The 18827-nt window shown below is 40.6% G+C and overlaps 1 protein-coding gene across 1 annotated transcript in view; it reads left to right on the top strand.

Moving 5' to 3' along the window:
• The window catches only part of TMEM117 (transmembrane protein 117), a 310171-nt gene that overhangs the window by 186602 nt on the left and 104742 nt on the right, over nt 1–18827 (top strand). Inside the window, exon 5 of the mRNA XM_074942172.1 lies at nt 7200–7297. Within this exon, the coding sequence (XP_074798273.1) occupies nt 7200–7297 (98 nt within the window). The remainder of the gene's footprint in view (nt 1–7199; nt 7298–18827) is intronic.

The raw sequence follows: 18827 nt of genomic DNA, 5'->3' as shown, positions 1-18827 counted from the left end.
AGGTGTTGACTGGCCAATAAAGGAGGACAATAAAGGAGATGGCTCTGAACTCTGAGTTTATGCTGTAGGAACCTTCCTCCAGGAACTAGTTCTTGTATTTGGTGCCTAGGTGCTATAATGATTGGCACACTATAAATACACACCTGGATGGTTGCCAAGTCTCACAAGATAATAAAGCTGCACTGCCTTTCAAAAGAAGCCCAAGCTACCCAACACAAGCCAATCCCATTTTGGTCAGCACTGGTCTGCATCCACAGTGCCACCGGCCGACTGCCAGAACAGCCATAATACCACCAGACCCCCAAAAGATACCCCGCGGTATGCACCACACGACTGGAAATGCCCCAAGAGTCACTGACCCACAACAGTGGCATGGTGCCACTCTACTCCCCTCCACAGCTCTGTGACCCAAGCCGTGCTGCAGCCCCCCCCCACTCAGCTTTGCCACCCTCTGCCCCTCCCCCACACAAACCCCCACAGCCTGCATCCCACCACCCCTTGCAGCTCCCCCAACAGACCTCCCCCCAGTGGTGCAGATGCAACACCACCACCAGAGATGCACCCATGGAAAGACCACCGACCACAGCTGAGCTTTTAATAATAATAATAATAATAATAATTAATAATAAATAATTTTTTAAAAAGCACAAGCACTGCAGAACCAGCAGCCAGCAACGGCAGGCAAATCCTAGGCTGCTGCAACCTGCCAGCATACTGCTATCAGTACCCCGCTCCCAACCACCACCCCCCATACCAACCAACCAACCAACCAGCGAACTCCCCTGTACCTAGTAGTGTAGGTATGAGGTAGCCCATGGGGAGAGAGTAGGCACTGCAGGTTTCAGAGTAACAGCCGTGTTAGTCTGTATTTGCAAAAAGAAAAGGAGTACTTGTGGCACCTTAGAGACTAACCAATTTATTTGAGCATAAGCTTTCATGAGCTACAGCTCACTTCATCGGATGCATACTGTGCAAACACATGCAGCAATCTCATGAGGATACACGCAGGGAGAGGAACCCAACCCAAGCTGACTGAGTGAGCTGGCTCCCTCCAGCTCACATAGATGGAGCTCCAGCGGGCTGGGCCAGGCCCCCATCCCTGCTCTGGGCTCCTGGTTCCCCCCTTGATCTGCTATTGTCCTGTTAATCGGGCTGACCTGGAGCATTGGCCCTGGGGACTGTCAGTCTCCAGATCCTGATTTCTTCCTATCCCCTTTCTTTTGGTATTGGGAGAGGGATTGTGCAACTAGGAGACAACCACACTCTCTGTGGGCAATTAAAAAAAAAAAAAAGCAGCAGCCACACCTCCCAGAAAAGCCCAAAAGGAAAGCCAAAACAAGCAACAAGCTACTTAAAGAGCCAGAAAAGCCTAGAAACAAGCAAATAAGCTACTGAAAAAGCCTAGAAACGATCAATAAGTGACTCAAAGAAATGATAAACCTAGTCCGCTTAAAACAAGCAGAAATTGGCTTTTTCTTGGCAAGCCTGAATAGGTTCCTGGGAGGAGAAAAGGCTGGATAGGCTCATATGTATTGTGTAATCCTGGGCTATAGAAGACCTGGGTTCAATTCCCTTTTCGACCAGAGATGTCCTATGTGACTTTGAGCAAGTCACTTAGCCTCTCTGTGCCTCAGTTTCCTATCTGTAAAGTGGGGATTATACCACTTGCCTTCCTTAGAGGCATGTTACATTAAAGATTGTGAGGTGCTCAGATACTACATTTTGGGGGGCTTATTAGTACATAAGCCAAATAAAGGAAAAAGTGCCTTTAGGACAAAAGGAAACTCTCAGAGTCCCAAGGTGGAGAATGTTCTAGCTCCCTGATTTCCATGGGATTAGAGGGAAAACATAGAAATCTGCTGCTCCAATCTAATAGGAATGGATATGTAACAAAAATCTTTGTCTGTCCATGCTCTGAAGGAGAATAGAGGGCATTTTTCATTGCTGTTAGTTATAAAGAGGTGTATTGATTGAACCCTCTTTCTGAGCAGTAAGTCCACTACGTACTGCGTCAGAGATCACTCATGCTGACCTTATAGTCTGATTTAATGTGTTCATTAATAAGTTATCCGTCCTTTCAGGTACAAAGCCATTGGAAACGCTCAGTGTCCCAGGCATTATGACCACAGAGTCAGAGCTTTTAGACAAAGTAGTTGGGAATGAGCACTCCTTGTTTGTTGACATAAAATGTTGCTGTGGTGGTGTCTGTTAGAACGTAAACTACTCAGCGCTTAATTCGAGGTAGAGAAGATTTCAGAGTCCATCAGATGCTTGGTTTCAGAGTGGTAGCTGTGTTAGTCTGTATTCACAGAAACAACGAGGAGTCCTTGGGGCACCTTAGAGACTAACACATTTATTTGGGCATAAGCTTTGAAGTGGGTTCTAGCCCATGAAAGCTTATGCCCAAATAAATATGTTAGTCTCTAAGGTGCCACAAGGACTCCTCATTGTTTTTTCATCAGATGCTTGTAATTCTAGAGTGTTCTGGTGGACCATGGCTTCCAATTATTCCGTCCTCTGTTTATTGTTTAATTCTTGCGGTGTGTGCCTCACCCAACTTGATGACCGGGGGATGACTACTACAAATGAAATAGGTTTCAGAGTAGCAGCCGTGTTAGTCTGTATTTGCAAAAAGAAAAGGAGTACTTGTGGCACCTGAGAGACTAACAAATTTATTTGAGCATAAGCTTTCGTGAGCTACAGCTCACTTCAGACTGAATGCATCCGGTGAAGTGAGCTGTAGCTCACGAAAGCTTAGGCTCAGATAAATTTGTTAGTCTCTCAGGTGCCGCAAGCACTCCTTTTCTTTTTACAAATGAAATACTGAAGGAAACTCCAGTGAGCTCATTGTTCTCTAGTTCAGGCATTTCCAAACATTTTCATAGGGTAGTTCACTTCCTAATAACAGAGATTGTCTCATAGTCCATTTTCCTTCCAATTTACACATACTCCAATTATTTACATAGAAAAAGGACTGTTATGAAAGCATTTAATAGATTTTAATTATTTTAAAATGCAATTTAGCAGCTGGAAACAAAGATGATGAGCCAGCACCATTTAACAAACCATCTCTCCACAGACTACCAGCAATTGCTCCAAGGACTACAGTGTGGGAACTTCTGCTTTAGTTCCTACCCAGGAAGGGGTTTGAAGATTTTTGAAGGAATGGTCAAAAGTGTCCCCATGTTGTCCTTGTTTAGAGTTTTATGTGGAGCTAAATTTATTTTCAGGTTTGTAACAGGCTGTCAGTGTTTGTCTGAAACACCTCTTAGCAGATGATTTCACTGTGAAAGGATTAAGTGGGTCGGTTGACTCACTGAGGTAGGGATCTCATTACTGCTCCTTTGAAGTGACTTTCTTGGGAGTGTGTGGTCTGAGCAGCCCTGAGGGAAGAACTCTAAAAGCAGCTAAACCTGATAGAAGGAGCAAGCTAATCTTATGGTATTTTATTGTTGCTTTCTTTGTTAATAAAGTCAAACATCAGAAGAAGAATGAATTTGGACTTTACAATGTGAGCTGAGCTCAGAGCACAGATTTGGAAAGGTTCCTGTTTGCAGTTATTTGTTATGCTGTTTCACTGGTAGCATCTTGTAGGCTTCTCTGCTCCTGCTCAATCCCCTCAGAGTTGGGAGATTAGCGTTTGAGTTGCGTTCACACTTTGGTTTTTCATTTTTTCTCTGAGGCACATGTTTTGATCTTAAATTGATCATTTTGAATTGAGATTTTTTTCCTCCTGGGAGCTTCACCTTCCACTCAGTCAAAGGGACAGACTGGAATATTCAGAAAGCAGCATTTATACACAGCAGGGGGCGGTTTGCAATAACTGCCTTGCTATCATAGCCCTCAAAGGTCATAAAACCTTAAGAACTAGGAAAGGTCTGCCAATCTCACACTAAGCCAGGAGTAAAAAGAAAAGGAGTATCTGTGGCACTTTAGAGACTAACAGATTTATTAGAGCATAAGCTTTCGTGAGCTACAGCTCACTTCATTGGTGCCACAAGTACTCCTTTTCTTTTTTACGGATACAGGCTAACGCGGCTGCTACTCTGTAAGCCAGGAGTGAGAATCCTGCAAGATACCTTCTAAGAAGCAGAACTTCACAATAATTTTCTCTGTCTGCTGTAGGTGATGTAATAAGAAAGCAGTGGTTTGACCAGTGACAAAGGTAGTTTTATGAAAAACTGATGCAATGATAAGAATAAATAAATAATTAGCTTTCCTATAACACTTTTCATCTGAGCATCTCAAAGCACTTTACAAAGATAGGTAAGTATCATTATACCCATTTTATACATGTTCTCTACTGGTAATTGTATTGTCTGGTAGTTGTACTTCCCATAACGGTTCAACTCAAAATCAAAATTTCCTGCTTCTACATGGTTGCAGTGTACCATTTCACAGTGGGCCGTAGGTTTTTTTTTATCTTTAACATTGTGACTCATAGCATTTCTGCATATTTAACCTAATGATGAAGAGAGATGTGCCACTAAAGTATTCCTGGGTTACCCTCCTAGATAAGTGCAGCCACATTGATATTTCTGTCTTGTAAAATGAAGTTTGTGGTTCGAAAAGGCAATACAAGAAATGCCAATTTTATTTTTCACTGAACAAGCATCTGACTGTGCACACCATGTAACTGTAGTTTGTAAGCCTTTATAGACAATACCCATTTTTCTAATGGAACATTAAGTGAAACATAGGAACATAGTTATGCATAAAAAGCTATACACTTTTAAATTGAGTCAGTATAACCAATGTTAATACACTATCACATTCCTAGTCTTTCATAGTTATAGATACAAAATTAATTTAATTAAGTAATGGATATTTTTCAAGCGGCTTTTCCCATTTTATTTTGACTATACAAGATACATACATAGAATAATTGAAGAATGCAAGAATTGCACGTCATGGAACATCTATTCCGCAGTATATAGTAACAGGGCATTTTTCCAGATAGTCTGATCTAATAGAGATGAATGTTTGCCAGGCAGTGCATTGGATTTTGAGATGTGAAATAAAGTCTTTAACTTGTAGAAAAAAAAAAGGCTTGAATTTTTGTTTTCTGCCAATGCTGGTGGAAGTTAAAACAACTTGTTGCTATTACATCGATACTATCCCAACAAAATTATTTATATTGTGACAAAGCTGAGTACCTTCCTCCCATGCACCATTTTCCACAATGACTGTCCTTGACCACCACCAGAAAATGAATTTGATTTCTCTAATGCAAAAGGTAATTGGATTTTTCTTTATTGAATGCATCCCTTTAATGACTGTCTTTGCTTCTGCCAATTTAGCTGCAAGTGACCTGACATTGATCTGATGATAAGACTTAAAATAAATGCTGAAGCTAAGAGATGAAAAAGACCAGCTGTCTGATATCAGAGTGAACATTTCCTGCTTCATCTTGCCATTTTCCTCAGCAAATGTCACTTACTTGATTGCCATTCTTATAAAACATGCTGCTGTAATAACTGGTCACACAGCTGCAGATTGTTTCCTTCTAGCAAATATAAGTATTTCCCAGAAAGTACTCTGGAGAAAACATTTTGAAAATTGAATAAAACCCATTTGGTAATCATCTGTTTCCTTGCAAATATTTATTACTGTACAGAATCTTCCTGGAACTGGAAAAGTATTTCTGAATGAAATTAATTAAATCTTTAGAGGAGCCTTTTAAGCATTAAATATGTATCCAAATATTTATTTAGTTAACCTTGGGAGTCTTATTAAGATAAAAACTATCATAACATGAGTGCTCAGAGAAAGGAATTACCAAAGGAAAACCATTGGAAATGGTAGTATTTCAGGATACAATCGATTCTTCAAGCTAAGATTGATAGAACCCTGGAATCCCGGATATGCTTAAAGTTTTCATCATCATTTAGGACTCAGTTCTGCAATGTGTTGAACACCTTCACCCCTTGAGGGCTGAGAACCCTCATATGTGGCTTCGATTTAAACATAGGCTTTTTGTTCCCTTCAATAAACACTGTAAAATGTCTTTGAATGAAAGTACTAATTCACATGCTAGCTGATTAAATTAAAAGACCCAAACCAAAACAACTCCATGCTTCAAAAATAAACCAGGAAGAAAATAAAAATAAGAAATTCTCCGTAAAACTGGGTTTTATTTGGAAGTGAGTAAAACTGGGGGAGGGGGGAAGTCTTGAAATCTCTGTAGGAGTTACTTTTATATTTATCAAAGGAATTAATAGTTTAAACAGTGTAGTGATGCTAGTGGCAGACAAACATTTATTTTATTGCATATCACAGCCAGGGCTGTGTACTGACCTTTTTTTTTTTTTTTTTTTTTAAACATAAACATTCTGTGTATGTTTTCCCCACCACTGGGTTTTCTAAATAGCATGGTGGATGAAATGACTATACTGTATTTTTCAATACTTAAGAAGAGTGTTAATCTGAAAAAAAGGATATGGCTTTTTAACACACTCAAAGATCATGGATATCCAAATCTATTGCTTTAGTTCAGACTCATTTCTAATTCTTTTTGTAAATCATCCAAAAGTAGTATGTGTGTATGGGTCTCTGGGCAGAGTTTGACAGATGGTCCATTTAAATATGAGTACTGAAAAGTAGAATAAGCGTTTCAATTTTTAAATACCATGTAAGGGGACAGCACAGGTTTTAGGGTCATATATGGCCTTTATTCTGTGTCTACATTTCTCATTGGCATCTGGGATCGAGGGTAGCATATGGCCCTTACTGCACAAGCTTCCCTGGCTTCAATCCTCTGGACTGCAATTCAGATTTCATAGCCAAAATTCTCCCGACACTATGCTCATTGAACTTGGACTTACCTCCCCAGCTGGACTGGAATAGTACTGTTTGCCTTCTTCATATGGCTATGAAGAAAGTAACCTACATCCATTTTTTCCTAGATCTTCATAAGTAACTTGTTTAGATTAACTTCTATCATCTCTGCATCTTTGGCAATGCATGAGCCTTCTCACATCTCTCATGAAGGGGTACACACAAGTTCTAGAAAGCAGACCAGAGTTCATGTAGGTTTTGAATAAGAAAGCTGCAGATAATATCTTTGTTCAGATTTTCAACTTAGCTGTCGTTACAAATGTTGATAAGAATGATCTGAAATGAAAAACCTTTTGGAATCTAAAAATTTATGTTTAAAACTTTGTGACACTGATTTAAATGATTTCCTTCTTCCTCCATAGGTCACTGATATGATGCTTCAGGACAAGCCCTACCCTGACTGGGGGAAGTCTGCCAGAGCTTTCTGGAAGAAAGGAAATGTTAGGATCATTTTATTCTGGTAGGAAAACAGTAAAATCCAGTTATTGTAACTGAGCCTTGAATAGACATCCAAACCTCTGCCAAAGTACCCTCTAACGCTCTATGTCAGTGAAGAACTTTGAAGTGAATACATGATCAGAATAAAACTGGTAAAGGATTTAAGCTATATTTTCTAACAAAATGTCAAACAATATTTGCCAGCCTGTTTAAAACAATTTTTATATGAATAAAAAAGCTTTACAGCAATTTAAATCCAGGCTGCACATGCATGCACACCCTCAAATAAGAATATATGACACATGAGCCAAATTTTAAAATTGCCTCAACCTGGCTTCCATTTTTTGTCCAGGCAATTGTGGGCACAAAAGTGTAGGAGCAAAATTGCTGGCACATGTGATAACATTAAGATGTCTCATTACATGTTTGTCCCTGTATATAAGTTAACTAGACATCTAAATGCCCTCTCATGTGCTTGCAATTAAATGTGGTAATATTTTGCATTCACAATTTAATGTGAACGCAAAAATAGATTGGGCCCATAGATATTTTTTTTGAGAAAGAATATAAAAAATAGACAAGAAGTAAACCAGTATGGCTAAATAACAGGGTAAAGAGTTATATGAACCAAAAGGTATACTTCACAAAATGTAATTCCAGCCCAGCCCAAATCATGCTAATAACAAGGAATATAAACTATGGCAGGTAGAATGAAAAATGGAAAGTAGGTGGTCTAAGAAGGAATTTGAAGAGCATATTGTCAAAGATATAAAAAGGACAATAAGACATTCTTCAGATATAGGAGGCCAATGAGAATATCAGTGAGTGCTATTCTAGCAAAGAGTAAAGGGAGAAATTCAGGAGGTTACGTTATAGAGAAGCTAAATGATTTCTTTGCATCAATCCTCACCACAGAGGATACTGGGATACTTACTTTTTTCCAGATAATAAAGATGTGATACTGTAAAAAATGGGGGTGTCAAAAAGAGGAGACACCCAGGAGTTCTGGAATAACTTAAGAATGAAGGGGCTGAGCTAACAAAAATATGCACCTCTCATTAAAATCAAGCATACTGGAGGACTGAGGATTAATAAATGTACTTGTTTTGTTGTTGTTGTTGTTTTTTTAAAGTGATGGAATGGTTTCTGGCAATGACCAACCACTGACAGTTCAGTACCAGGTAATCTGATTGAAATGATAATTAAGAATTATGTTAATCTAAGGAGATATATATGATAAAAGAAACCAGCATAGTTTTTCTAAAGGAAAATAATCCCTCTCTGATCTATAAGAACTCTTTTTTGCACATCAGGAAAATAGTAGATGAAGGAGAACTGGTGGATCTAATGTATTTGGATTTTCAAAAGGCCTTTGACAAAGTTCCTCTCACAAGGCAATCAAGAAAACTAATAAGTCATGGGGTGAGAGATAAAGCAGATTAGAAATTGGCTAAGAAATAGATAACAGAAAGAATAAGTCTTTTTTTGCCATGTTGCAAACTAAAAATGCGATGCCCCAAAATTCTGAACTAGGATTTGTATTTAACCATGACCTGGAGGAAGGATTGCACAGTAATATGGCAAAAATTGCAGATGACATAAAATCATTTAGGCTTGTCAAGACTAGAGCAGGCTATGTGGGATGTAAGAACGCTAGGTGAATGGGCAGCAGAATCGCAGATGAAATTGATTGTTCACATATATATATATATATATATATATATATATATATATATATATATATAATCATAATAATATGTATATATATAATCTCATTATTGCTTCCAATATACATTACCTTGCATTTGTGAACAATTGTGTTTGCCTTTTTGACCACTCCCACCTCTGAAACAGTGGTTTTCATTCTGCTGTCCACAATGGTAAAAAAGGCAAACACAATGCTAAAATATATATCTAGCAGGATAGAAAAGATCAAGTCATGACCTAAATCAATGGTATGCCTTCATCTGGAATGCAGTATTAAATTCTGGTCAATCTGTCTCATAAAATAGAGAGCCTCTGGTGAAGTGAAGTTAGTCATGAAGAGACTCTCGTTTGAAAAAAGATTGAAAATGCTGAGGCTAGTTAGGGGACAAGTAAGAAGTGCCATGGTAAAGATATTTTATTTTCAAAAGAGAGCATTGCAAGACACAGAGAGCAATCAAACACTTTAAAAACAACAACAACAACAACCTTCAGTGTCCTTACAAAAGATGTTTTGAATTTTTTACAGGCCAAAACTGTATAAAGCCATATTTGCTTTCACATAACATTCACACTAAAATTGCCACAAAAAATTGAAAATAGAAATGGATTAAGTAAAAAGATGTTTCTTTTCATGAATACGTTTTAAAATAAAGAGTGTTTTTAAATGAGGACTCAAAAGCATAAAGGGCAACAAACTTTTATTTGTAGCTATCGGCAATGAAATAAAATCACCCTAGGCAAGACTCCATATTAAATAGAGACATTATTTATATAGTATGTGTCACACATACAGTAACAGTAGACTTGTGTTTTTTCTTTTGAGGAGGAGAGAGAGGGAGAGGGAAGGCTAACTAAAATTATGTGTGGTAATATAAAGTATTAGTCTTTCTTTCTTTGATCTGTTTAGCGACTTGTGACATAAATGGGTTCATTTTGGTAAGCTGTCCGAAAGAAACATCCTAAATAGAAAATGCCACAGAAATATAGATGCAGTAGAATCTGCTTAATTAGTATTTCTAAATGGCACATCTCCTTAATTGGGATAAGTGTCAGTTTAGTGCGCTATCGTTTAGTTACTCAAAATAAGGGATAAATCACAAAGATGGCAGAATTTTAAATATCTCAGAAACCTAGGACTGAACACCAAATAGGTGTGCTATTCAATACCTGATGTACATGTGCAATTACAAAAATAGTGCAAATAAACTGGATATTTGAACAGGCAAATCACTGATAAGGGTCAGATCCTTCAAGGTGTCCCTTCATGGGCATCCTTTGTGCATATAGTTCATAGTGACATGATTACATACTGTTTTTTCCACAGGTCACTTGTCTCATTCAGTGCATAGAATGGACACACAAGGGGAAAAAATTCCAGTCTCTCAGACAATTGTAAAACTGGTATTTCCTAACATTCGTGTGCCTGACTTGGAACCTATATAACTTTCTTATAATAGTTTTTGCATGTCATCTATCTAATTTTCTTTACATTTTAGCATTTTGGTTTTTTAAACTAGATGTCATCTTAATTTGATTCAACAAGTTAGGAATATAGTTCAAAAAGAGTCAAAAATGGTATGGCTTATTCAAAGGAATTGATCAAAAATTACTCAGTTACTACAGGAGACTATCTATTTTATGTTTAAAAAAGACTATGTTAAACACGGTTCAGTGTGGGATTTCTTACTATGTAAATGTGGGAGTTTCCATCTGAGATTGATAGCCATGTCTCCAGAATGGAAATTAAACATGGGCTTTTTAAATGGTTTTTCTGTGATGTACCTAATTGAGGCTTTGACCTGATCAGCTGTATTTCAATACTTCTTGCTTTGCAGTAGTCACAATAATAAAATGCATTACTGGAGCATTATGTTGCTTTTACAGATTTGAAAGCGGTTCTTGTATTTGTTTGAAAAGACAACTTATTAAAATCAGTTATTTTCATTGCGCGCTGCATTTAAAAGAACTAAGTAGATTTCATAGCTTTGTCAGCTTAAATTAAATGCTGTCCCAGACAACACAACCCTTTCATTAAAGTTAAGATTTCTAAATTGCATATCACACAAATGTAAACCAATACAAGGCAAAGCAAGGAACTAGCTAGTTATGTTATTCACCTTCCCCCCGCCCCCATTTACTTCACTCATTAACTCTTTTTCTCATTCTAAATCAGTGTTTTCAATCAGGGGTACGTGTACCCCTGGGGGTATGCAGAGGGTACCGCAACTCATCTAGATATTTGTCTAGTTTTACAACATGCTACATAAAAAGCACTAGCGAAGTCTGTACAAACTAAAATTTCATACAGACAATGACTTTATACTGCTCTATATACTATGCACTGAAATTTATATTCCAATCGACTGATTTTATAACTATATGGTAAAAATGAGAAAGTAAGCACATTTTCAGTAATAGTGTGCTGTGACACTTTTGCATTTTTATGTCTGATTTTGTAAGCAAATAGTTTTAAAGTGAGGTGTAACTTGGGGGTACACAAGACAAATCAGGCTCCTGAAAGGGGTACAGTTGTCTGGAAAGGTTGAGAGCCACTGTTCTAAATCACTTATCTTCCATCACCGCAGTCCACGTATCAGTCAGCAATAATTCCCTGAACAGACTAGCATTATATATCTGTAGCACTCCATCTTGCTAGCATCTGTTGATCTTGCTCAGAAACTGTTAAATGGGGTCTGCCAATTCACTGAGACAGCTGGGCGACTGATTACTCCGTGTGTAAATAAAGGAAGTGGCTGTGGCTCTCTGGGGAGAGAGGAGCTAGGATGGGGGTGAGAAGCGCTGAGAGAGGAAGCCAAAGAGCAACCAAGAATGGTGGAAAGATTTGAGATTAACTTTGTTGTTAATTAATTTTTTTGTATTAAAAAGAGAGCCCAGAAAGTGCTGAATTTGGACTCAGTGTGTGGACTGAGTTTTACGAGCCAGTGAGGACATGCATTTGTTCATGCTTCCCCTTGAGACCTGCAAAACATGCTGTGGCTGGAATAGTGGATGTCTGTGCAGCTGCCAGTAGGCACAACAGCATCATTCCTAGAGGAGCTATGAGGCCTTCAGGGAAGTGGAAGCCAGAGGGAACAATGTGTGGAGGCAGTGAGCCCTCCTGGGGCTGCAGACATCTTGGGATCTTTGCAGGTCTCAAGATTTCCTTTGGGCTTTTAAAAATCAATCCACTGTGCCAGTGTGGTACAAAACAGACTTGAAGCTGATGTAACTGCCTATATGGGATTATCCCCTGGTTAGCATTGGACTGGTATGGAGGTTCCCATGAGACCCTCACCCCTGCATAGGGTTGCCAGGTATCCAGTTTTCGACCGGAATGCCCTGTTGAAAAGGGACCCTTCCAGACCGGGCTGTTAAAAATCCGGTTGGCTTCCCACAGCGCGGCAAGCAGGGTGCCTGCCTGGCTCCATGCGGCTCCCCAGAAACAGCAACATGTCCCTCTGGCTCCTAGACACTGGGGCGGCCCTGGGGACTCTGCACGCTGCCCCTACCCCGAGCCCTGGCTCCGCAGCTCCCATTGGCCAGGAACTGTGGCCAATGGGAGCTGTGGGGGCGGCACCTGCAGGCAAGGGCAGCATGCTGAGCCGCATGGTTGCGCCTCTGCTTAGGGGCCACAGGGACATACCGGCCGCTTCCTGGAGCCGCCTGAGATGAGCATCGCCTGGAGCCCTCACCCCAAACCCCTTCCCATGCCCCAACCCCCTGCCCTAGCCTGGAGCCTGTTCCTGCACCCTGAACCCCTCACCACCTCCCACACCCTGAATCCCTTGGCCCCAGCCCGGAGCCCCCTCCTGCACCCTGAATCCCTTGGCCCCACCCCAGAGACTGCACCCCCAGCCCAGAGCCTGTAGCCCCTCTCACATCCCAACCACCTGTCCCAGTGAAACCCCTGCCCTGGTGAAAATGAGCAAGTGAGCGAGGGTGGGGGAGAGCGAGTGACAGAGGGAGGGGGGATGGAGTGAACAGGGGTGGGGCCTCGGAGAAGGGGCAGAGCCTGGGAGAATGGGTAGGCTAGGGGGCAGGGCAAGGGTGTTCAGTTTTCTGCAAATAGAAAGTTGTCAACCCTACCCCTGCAGCCTGGTACATTTCCCTGATCTCAAACATTGAAATGGCTTTTTCAAGGGCATAGGCAGTGAGTGTAAGATGGAATAGACTTAAGGGTCCCAGTCACAAGCCAAAAGGGTGGTTTAGACCACGACCGGTCCTGTGAATCTAAACCATAAACTCTCTATTTAAATTTAATTCTCTATTATAGGATTATTAGTCTTAAAATCCATTGAAGAAGTAAATAATATACTCCTCTAGTATAGCACAGGCAAGTTCTTCCTTTTTTTTTTTCTTAGTGTCAATAGTGAATGTGACTATAGGAGCAAAATGATGTTTGGTAAAGGTTTAAATTTGGTTGGTCCAAGCTGCCCTTCCCCAACAACATTGGTTATTTATTTCTGGGTAGGATTTATGATCTTGTAATTCCATAACATAAGGAAATGTCCATCTGTGTAATACTAGAGACTGATATTTAAATAAAATAGTCATTGGAGCAGGGACTGGACTCCAGGTTCCACCTGTCCCGAATACCCTCGCCACTGGGCTACAGGGTCATTCTCTCTCTCTCTCTCTCTCTCTCTCAATTTGCCCCAATGACTATTCAAGTAATTTATACAAAATGGAACAGCTTCAACAAAACAGACTGAAAGCACCACACCCTAGAATAGCCAATAGCCATGGGACTAGGGCACTCAAACCTGGGATGGGGGGAGACCTGGGTTTGAGTCTGCTCCAGAGTGGAGATTTGAAGCTGGCTCTTCCCCCCCTCCCAGCTGAGCGTTCTAGCTATTGGGTAGAAGGCGGGCACCGGCTTTGTGACTACTCTGGCTTTGTGACTCTAGCTCATCATTTCTGTTCTTATTAGCAATGGTTAAGAATGCCCAGAAAGGAAACAGAACACTTCATTTGACCCAAAATGGATTTTTTTTTACTTTTTAAACTTTTCAGAAATTCAGAAAAAAATCACTTTCAGTTTGACCAGAACAATGTTTTTGTTTCAGGACTGCCAGCAAACAGAAATTAACACAACTCCATAAGTGACAGTATTTTATCAATGCAGGCAGTAACATGATCACACAGACTGAAAAAAATTGAAGTGTGGTTGCATGCAATATCTAATAAATATCTGACACCGTCCCAGGTACAAAGTTTCATAGTATAAGTACACCATTTTACATACTGAAGCAAAATAAATTTCAGACTGTAAAGCTAAGAAAGAGTTTGATCCCGTAAGACCTTCAGTCTCAGAATTTATTTTTTTTCCTTTCTCCCTGGCTTCATTGTGCAGAGGCCTTGTACTCTCATGCCCCCAAAATGTCACACGGATGTTTCAAGTTCAAGTTTCATGCAATGCTTTCAAAAATCTGTCAAAAAATGACAGGAAACTCTATGTGAAAAATACAGCCTCAGCCAATGACCTATGCAAAATATGCACTCTCAAAGCTCACGCTGGGCTTCAAAATTCAGTGTAGGTCAAAAATAAGTATTTCACCTTCCTAGTGGTTATAGCCATTGTTCACAGCCTTTGTTGTGGCTGCGTTCCAAAAATCAGTTCAGTTCTGTAAAATAAATGTAATGATTAAAGCAATTATGGCATGCTGGAGTCATTTTTTTTTTAACTGTGTGGCTCCATAATGGTATATTTAAAGATGTGTGTTAGAATTTGCTGACGGCCAGTCAGCCAAGCTTTCATGCATGTAACTGAACCCTTGACTCATTTTCAGAGTATCTGTTCCCCTATTCTTCACCACTGTGTGTTTACTCATTTTGTTTTAGAAAGCATATTAGCATGTAAGCAACTCTAAATTATATAAAAGGCAAAAGATAATCGCAAGCCATATTGGTCACCGAAGATATTATTTCTTAACAGCATGCACATTTGAAAGGTTATATGGCTCCCAGTTGAACAGAAGGGAGTAATTCCATAACATACATAATGCCAATGGAAAAAATTGTTTAACTCATATTGGCATACTTTGGAGCCTGATTCTGCATATTTTACTTGTTCTGAGAAACACTAACTCACAAAAGTTGTTTAATTGACGTTAATGAGATTATTCGTGTCAGTATGTGTAACACAATGTTAGGGTTGCAGAATAGGGTCCCTGTTGACATACTGGGCCAGGTTCTTAGCTGTTGTTAATCAGTGTAACTCCATTTACTTCAGTGGTGCTATGCCATTTAAACCAGCTAAAAATATCTTACCTCTTTTGACTCTTGTTCATCTTGGTGAGCTGAATTTGATTTCTTCTTGGGCATCATCAACAGAATTGTTTGCTAAATTACAATTGCTGGGCAAATTATGTAAAGACAGCAGGGTTACCCTGGTGCCACTAAGAGATGTTGACCAGTGACCGAGGACCGGATCCTATGGAGATTATGAGGCAAACTTAATTAATATATTGCTTGCTAAGTTACTTTATCATGTATACAAGATATTAATACAGCTGAAATGCAAGTAGAGAAGCCTGTAAAGTGAGAAGTATTATTCAGGTAGGCTTGGCAAGAGGCTGAGGCGTAATGAGGCCTGATAGTATAAGTAGAATGCTTGACCGAGGTTAGGAGACTTAGCAATTTGTAGCTTGTGATAAACAATTAAACCTCAAAGAAGAAAAAACAAGTTAAAATAGCAGGTTTTTTTGGATATTAGGGTACACGTATTCATGAAATGAACTGCATTGATTTATCAAAAGCATTTGGAAAGGGGTTGACACAAATGACTTATGCCTAGGGTTGCCAACTGTCTATTTGCACAAAAACAAACACCCTTGCCCCACCCCCTGCCCCTCCTCTGAGGCCCCACTCATTCTCCAAGGCCCTGCCCCCTGCTCACTCCATCCCCCCTCCCTCTGTTGCTTGCTCTCCCCACCCTCACTCACTCATTTTCACCGGGCTGGTTCAGGGAGCTGGGGTGCGGAAGGGGGTGCGGGCTCTGAAGTGGGGCCAGAAATGAGGTGTTCAGGGTGCGGGAGGAGGCTCTGGGCTGAGGCAGTGTGTTGGGATGTGGGAGGGGGTGAGGGCTCTGGCTGGGGGTGCAGGCTCTCGGGTAGGGCTGGGGTTGAGGGGTTTAGGGTGCAGGAGGGGGCTCCGGGCTGGGACCGAGTGGTTTGGAGGGCAGGAGGGGGATCAGGGCTAGTGCAGGGGGTTGGGATGTGGGGTGGGGGTGAGGGCTCTGGCTGGGGGTGCAGGCTCTGGGGTGAGCCTGGGGGTGAGGAGTTTGGGGTGCAGGAGGGTTCTTCGGGCTGGGACCAAGGGATTTGGAGGGTGGAATGGGGATCAGGGCTGGGTCATGAGGTTGAGGCACAGGAGGGGGTGCAGGCTCCAGGCAGCACTTACCTCAAGCAGCTCCCAGAAGCAGCGGCATGTCCCCCCCTCTAGCTCCTACGTGGAGGCACGGCCAGGCGGCTCTGTGCGCTACCCCGTCCACAGGCACCGCCCCCACAGCTCCCATTGGCCAGGGTTCCTGGGCAATTGGAGCTACAGAGCTGGCGCTTGGGGCTGGGACAGGACATGGAGCCCCCTGGCTGTCCCTATGCCTAGGAGCCGGAGTGGGGACATGGCACTGCTTCTGGGAGCCACGTAGAGCCACAGCAGGCAGGGAGCCTGCCTTAACCCTGCTGTGCCACTGACCAGACTTTTAACGGCCCCATCAGCGGTGCTGACCAGAGCCTCCAGGGTCCGTTTTCGACCAGGTTTTCCGGTCAAAAATCGGATACCTGGCAGCCCTACTTATGCCAGCCTGAGAAGTTTAATTAGCCAGAATACCAAACAAGGTTCTCTGGAATAGCACACAAGAGCAGGAGGTCTGAAATCTCATCAAATATGGCCCCGGATATGTGTGAATAGAATGGGACGAAGGTGTTTATCCAACCTTCATTGAGCACATTGGGCTTGACAGGATGGTGTAAACTGAATCATCACATCCCACTTACGATGTACCCCACTGGCTATCATCTTATTGCTGTATTTTCTATGGTCTTGAATGTGTGTGAGTATGACAACCCTAGGGACTTCTAAATTGTGTGTATCTATCATTCGTGGAACTTTATTTTTCCGCTAATTTTGGTGGTAAAATCCTTATGTGCTTATGGATGTTACTCACCCATACCCTCTATTAAAGAGATTTTTATTTTACTGCTGAGGAAAGGACCTGTTGTTTGCGAAAAGTTCAAATTGCACCCCAAATTAATCCAGGCTACAGAGTGTAATCTGAAGACAGTGGAACAGTATAGGTATAACTGTAGTCACCCCTGGGCCCAATAAACCTTTGTATCTGGTGGTGACATGCAAGAAAGAGAAAGCCCAGCTTGACTGCCAGATCCTAGTTGGATTTAAGTTTTTTTTTTTTTGTCTGAGTCTGCCTGCATGGATTCTATTTCAGGATCAGGGCCTCAAAGTGGAAGAGAACATTGAGAACAGGAAACAATGAATTGAATAATGGCAGTTGTTTAGAGAGCTTTTTCCATTCTGTTCTATTCAGGTTCTTATTCCATAACTATCATTGGAGTAGAACCACTTTAAATTAAAATAAATATGTTGTCTATATGTACTTTAACACTATTGTAAATATGAGTTAGGTTGTGCTCAGTTAACTTGTATATAAAACATAAATATGAGTTAGGGATCCTTTCTTACTTTTTTTACTTGCTTTTATACTTTGCAAATATTAATACAGCTTTTAAACTAAAAGAATCTACTGATGGCTATCTATACTGAGGCATCCAACTTTAAAAATCTCCCTTATAACATAGAGGTAATAATGAGAACATTGTGTTAATATGTTTATTTCATGTAATTGTATGTTGTCTGCTCACAATTGTGACAGCAGAAAAAGCAGAAGCTTGGATGGACTAAAATGTCAATAAATCACATTGTGTTAATAAAAGGTGCCCTGCAGGCTCTTCGGTGTCTAATGCACACGCTGATACTTATTTTTATTTTTATTTTTTAATGGATCTCTCCTTTTTTTTTAAATCCCAAAGAAAAATCATGTTAGCAATTAATGTTCCAAGTTCTTACAATAAAACGATTATTTAACTTTCAGAATGTACATATTCTAGTTACTCTATTCAAGCAGGAGGTTATTCTGATTAATATAAAATATCTACAGGGCTAACTGCAGTCAAAAGCATAGGTAAACAGCCTGTAAAACAAAGACACTGTTGGTACAGTAGTCAGTAATTATTCTGCATCTTCCATTTATTCAGATGTTACCTACTGAAATGAATGATCTTTCCTTGAGAAAGACCTTGGCTCTCATTTGGAGTGCTTTGCTTTGTATGTAATGGTTACCATAATGTTTTTCTTGGCCCCATTCTGTTTCTAATTAAGACAATGGGAAAAGCCCCACGGATTTCAATGGGAGTAGGATCAAGATGTTGTGTGTGAGCACTGAAGGGGGAATGGCAGCACTAGGGAAGATTATTTTAAAAAAAAAAAGAGAGAGAAAAAAAAAGAGAAAGGGGCTAATTTTTTGGGAAGCTTTTTTTCTCACATTCCAGCTAACCCACTGCCCACAACTAGCTCTGCCACAAAGTATCTTGAACTTAATTTCACTAGGCAGCAAGTATCATACAATTGAGAGAGAAGGAAACACAAGCCAAAAAATTGTCAGAAGGCTACATTAAAATGGAGTTGGCATACATTTAAATTCCATTTGTTGCTCCAGCAGTACTAGCCTCTTCAAAGACATGCTTGAAAGAAAAAGAACAAGATTTTGCTAAGGTCAAGTATATTATATGTGGCTTTTTCCTACCGCTGAATACATTTTTCTCTTTGAA

This window comes from Natator depressus, chromosome 1 (assembly GCF_965152275.1).
Source record: "Natator depressus isolate rNatDep1 chromosome 1, rNatDep2.hap1, whole genome shotgun sequence".
NCBI classification, from domain to species: domain Eukaryota; kingdom Metazoa; phylum Chordata; order Testudines; family Cheloniidae; genus Natator; species Natator depressus.
Note: the sequence above shows the minus strand (reverse complement) of the source record. Positions and strands in the feature narration are given on the sequence as shown.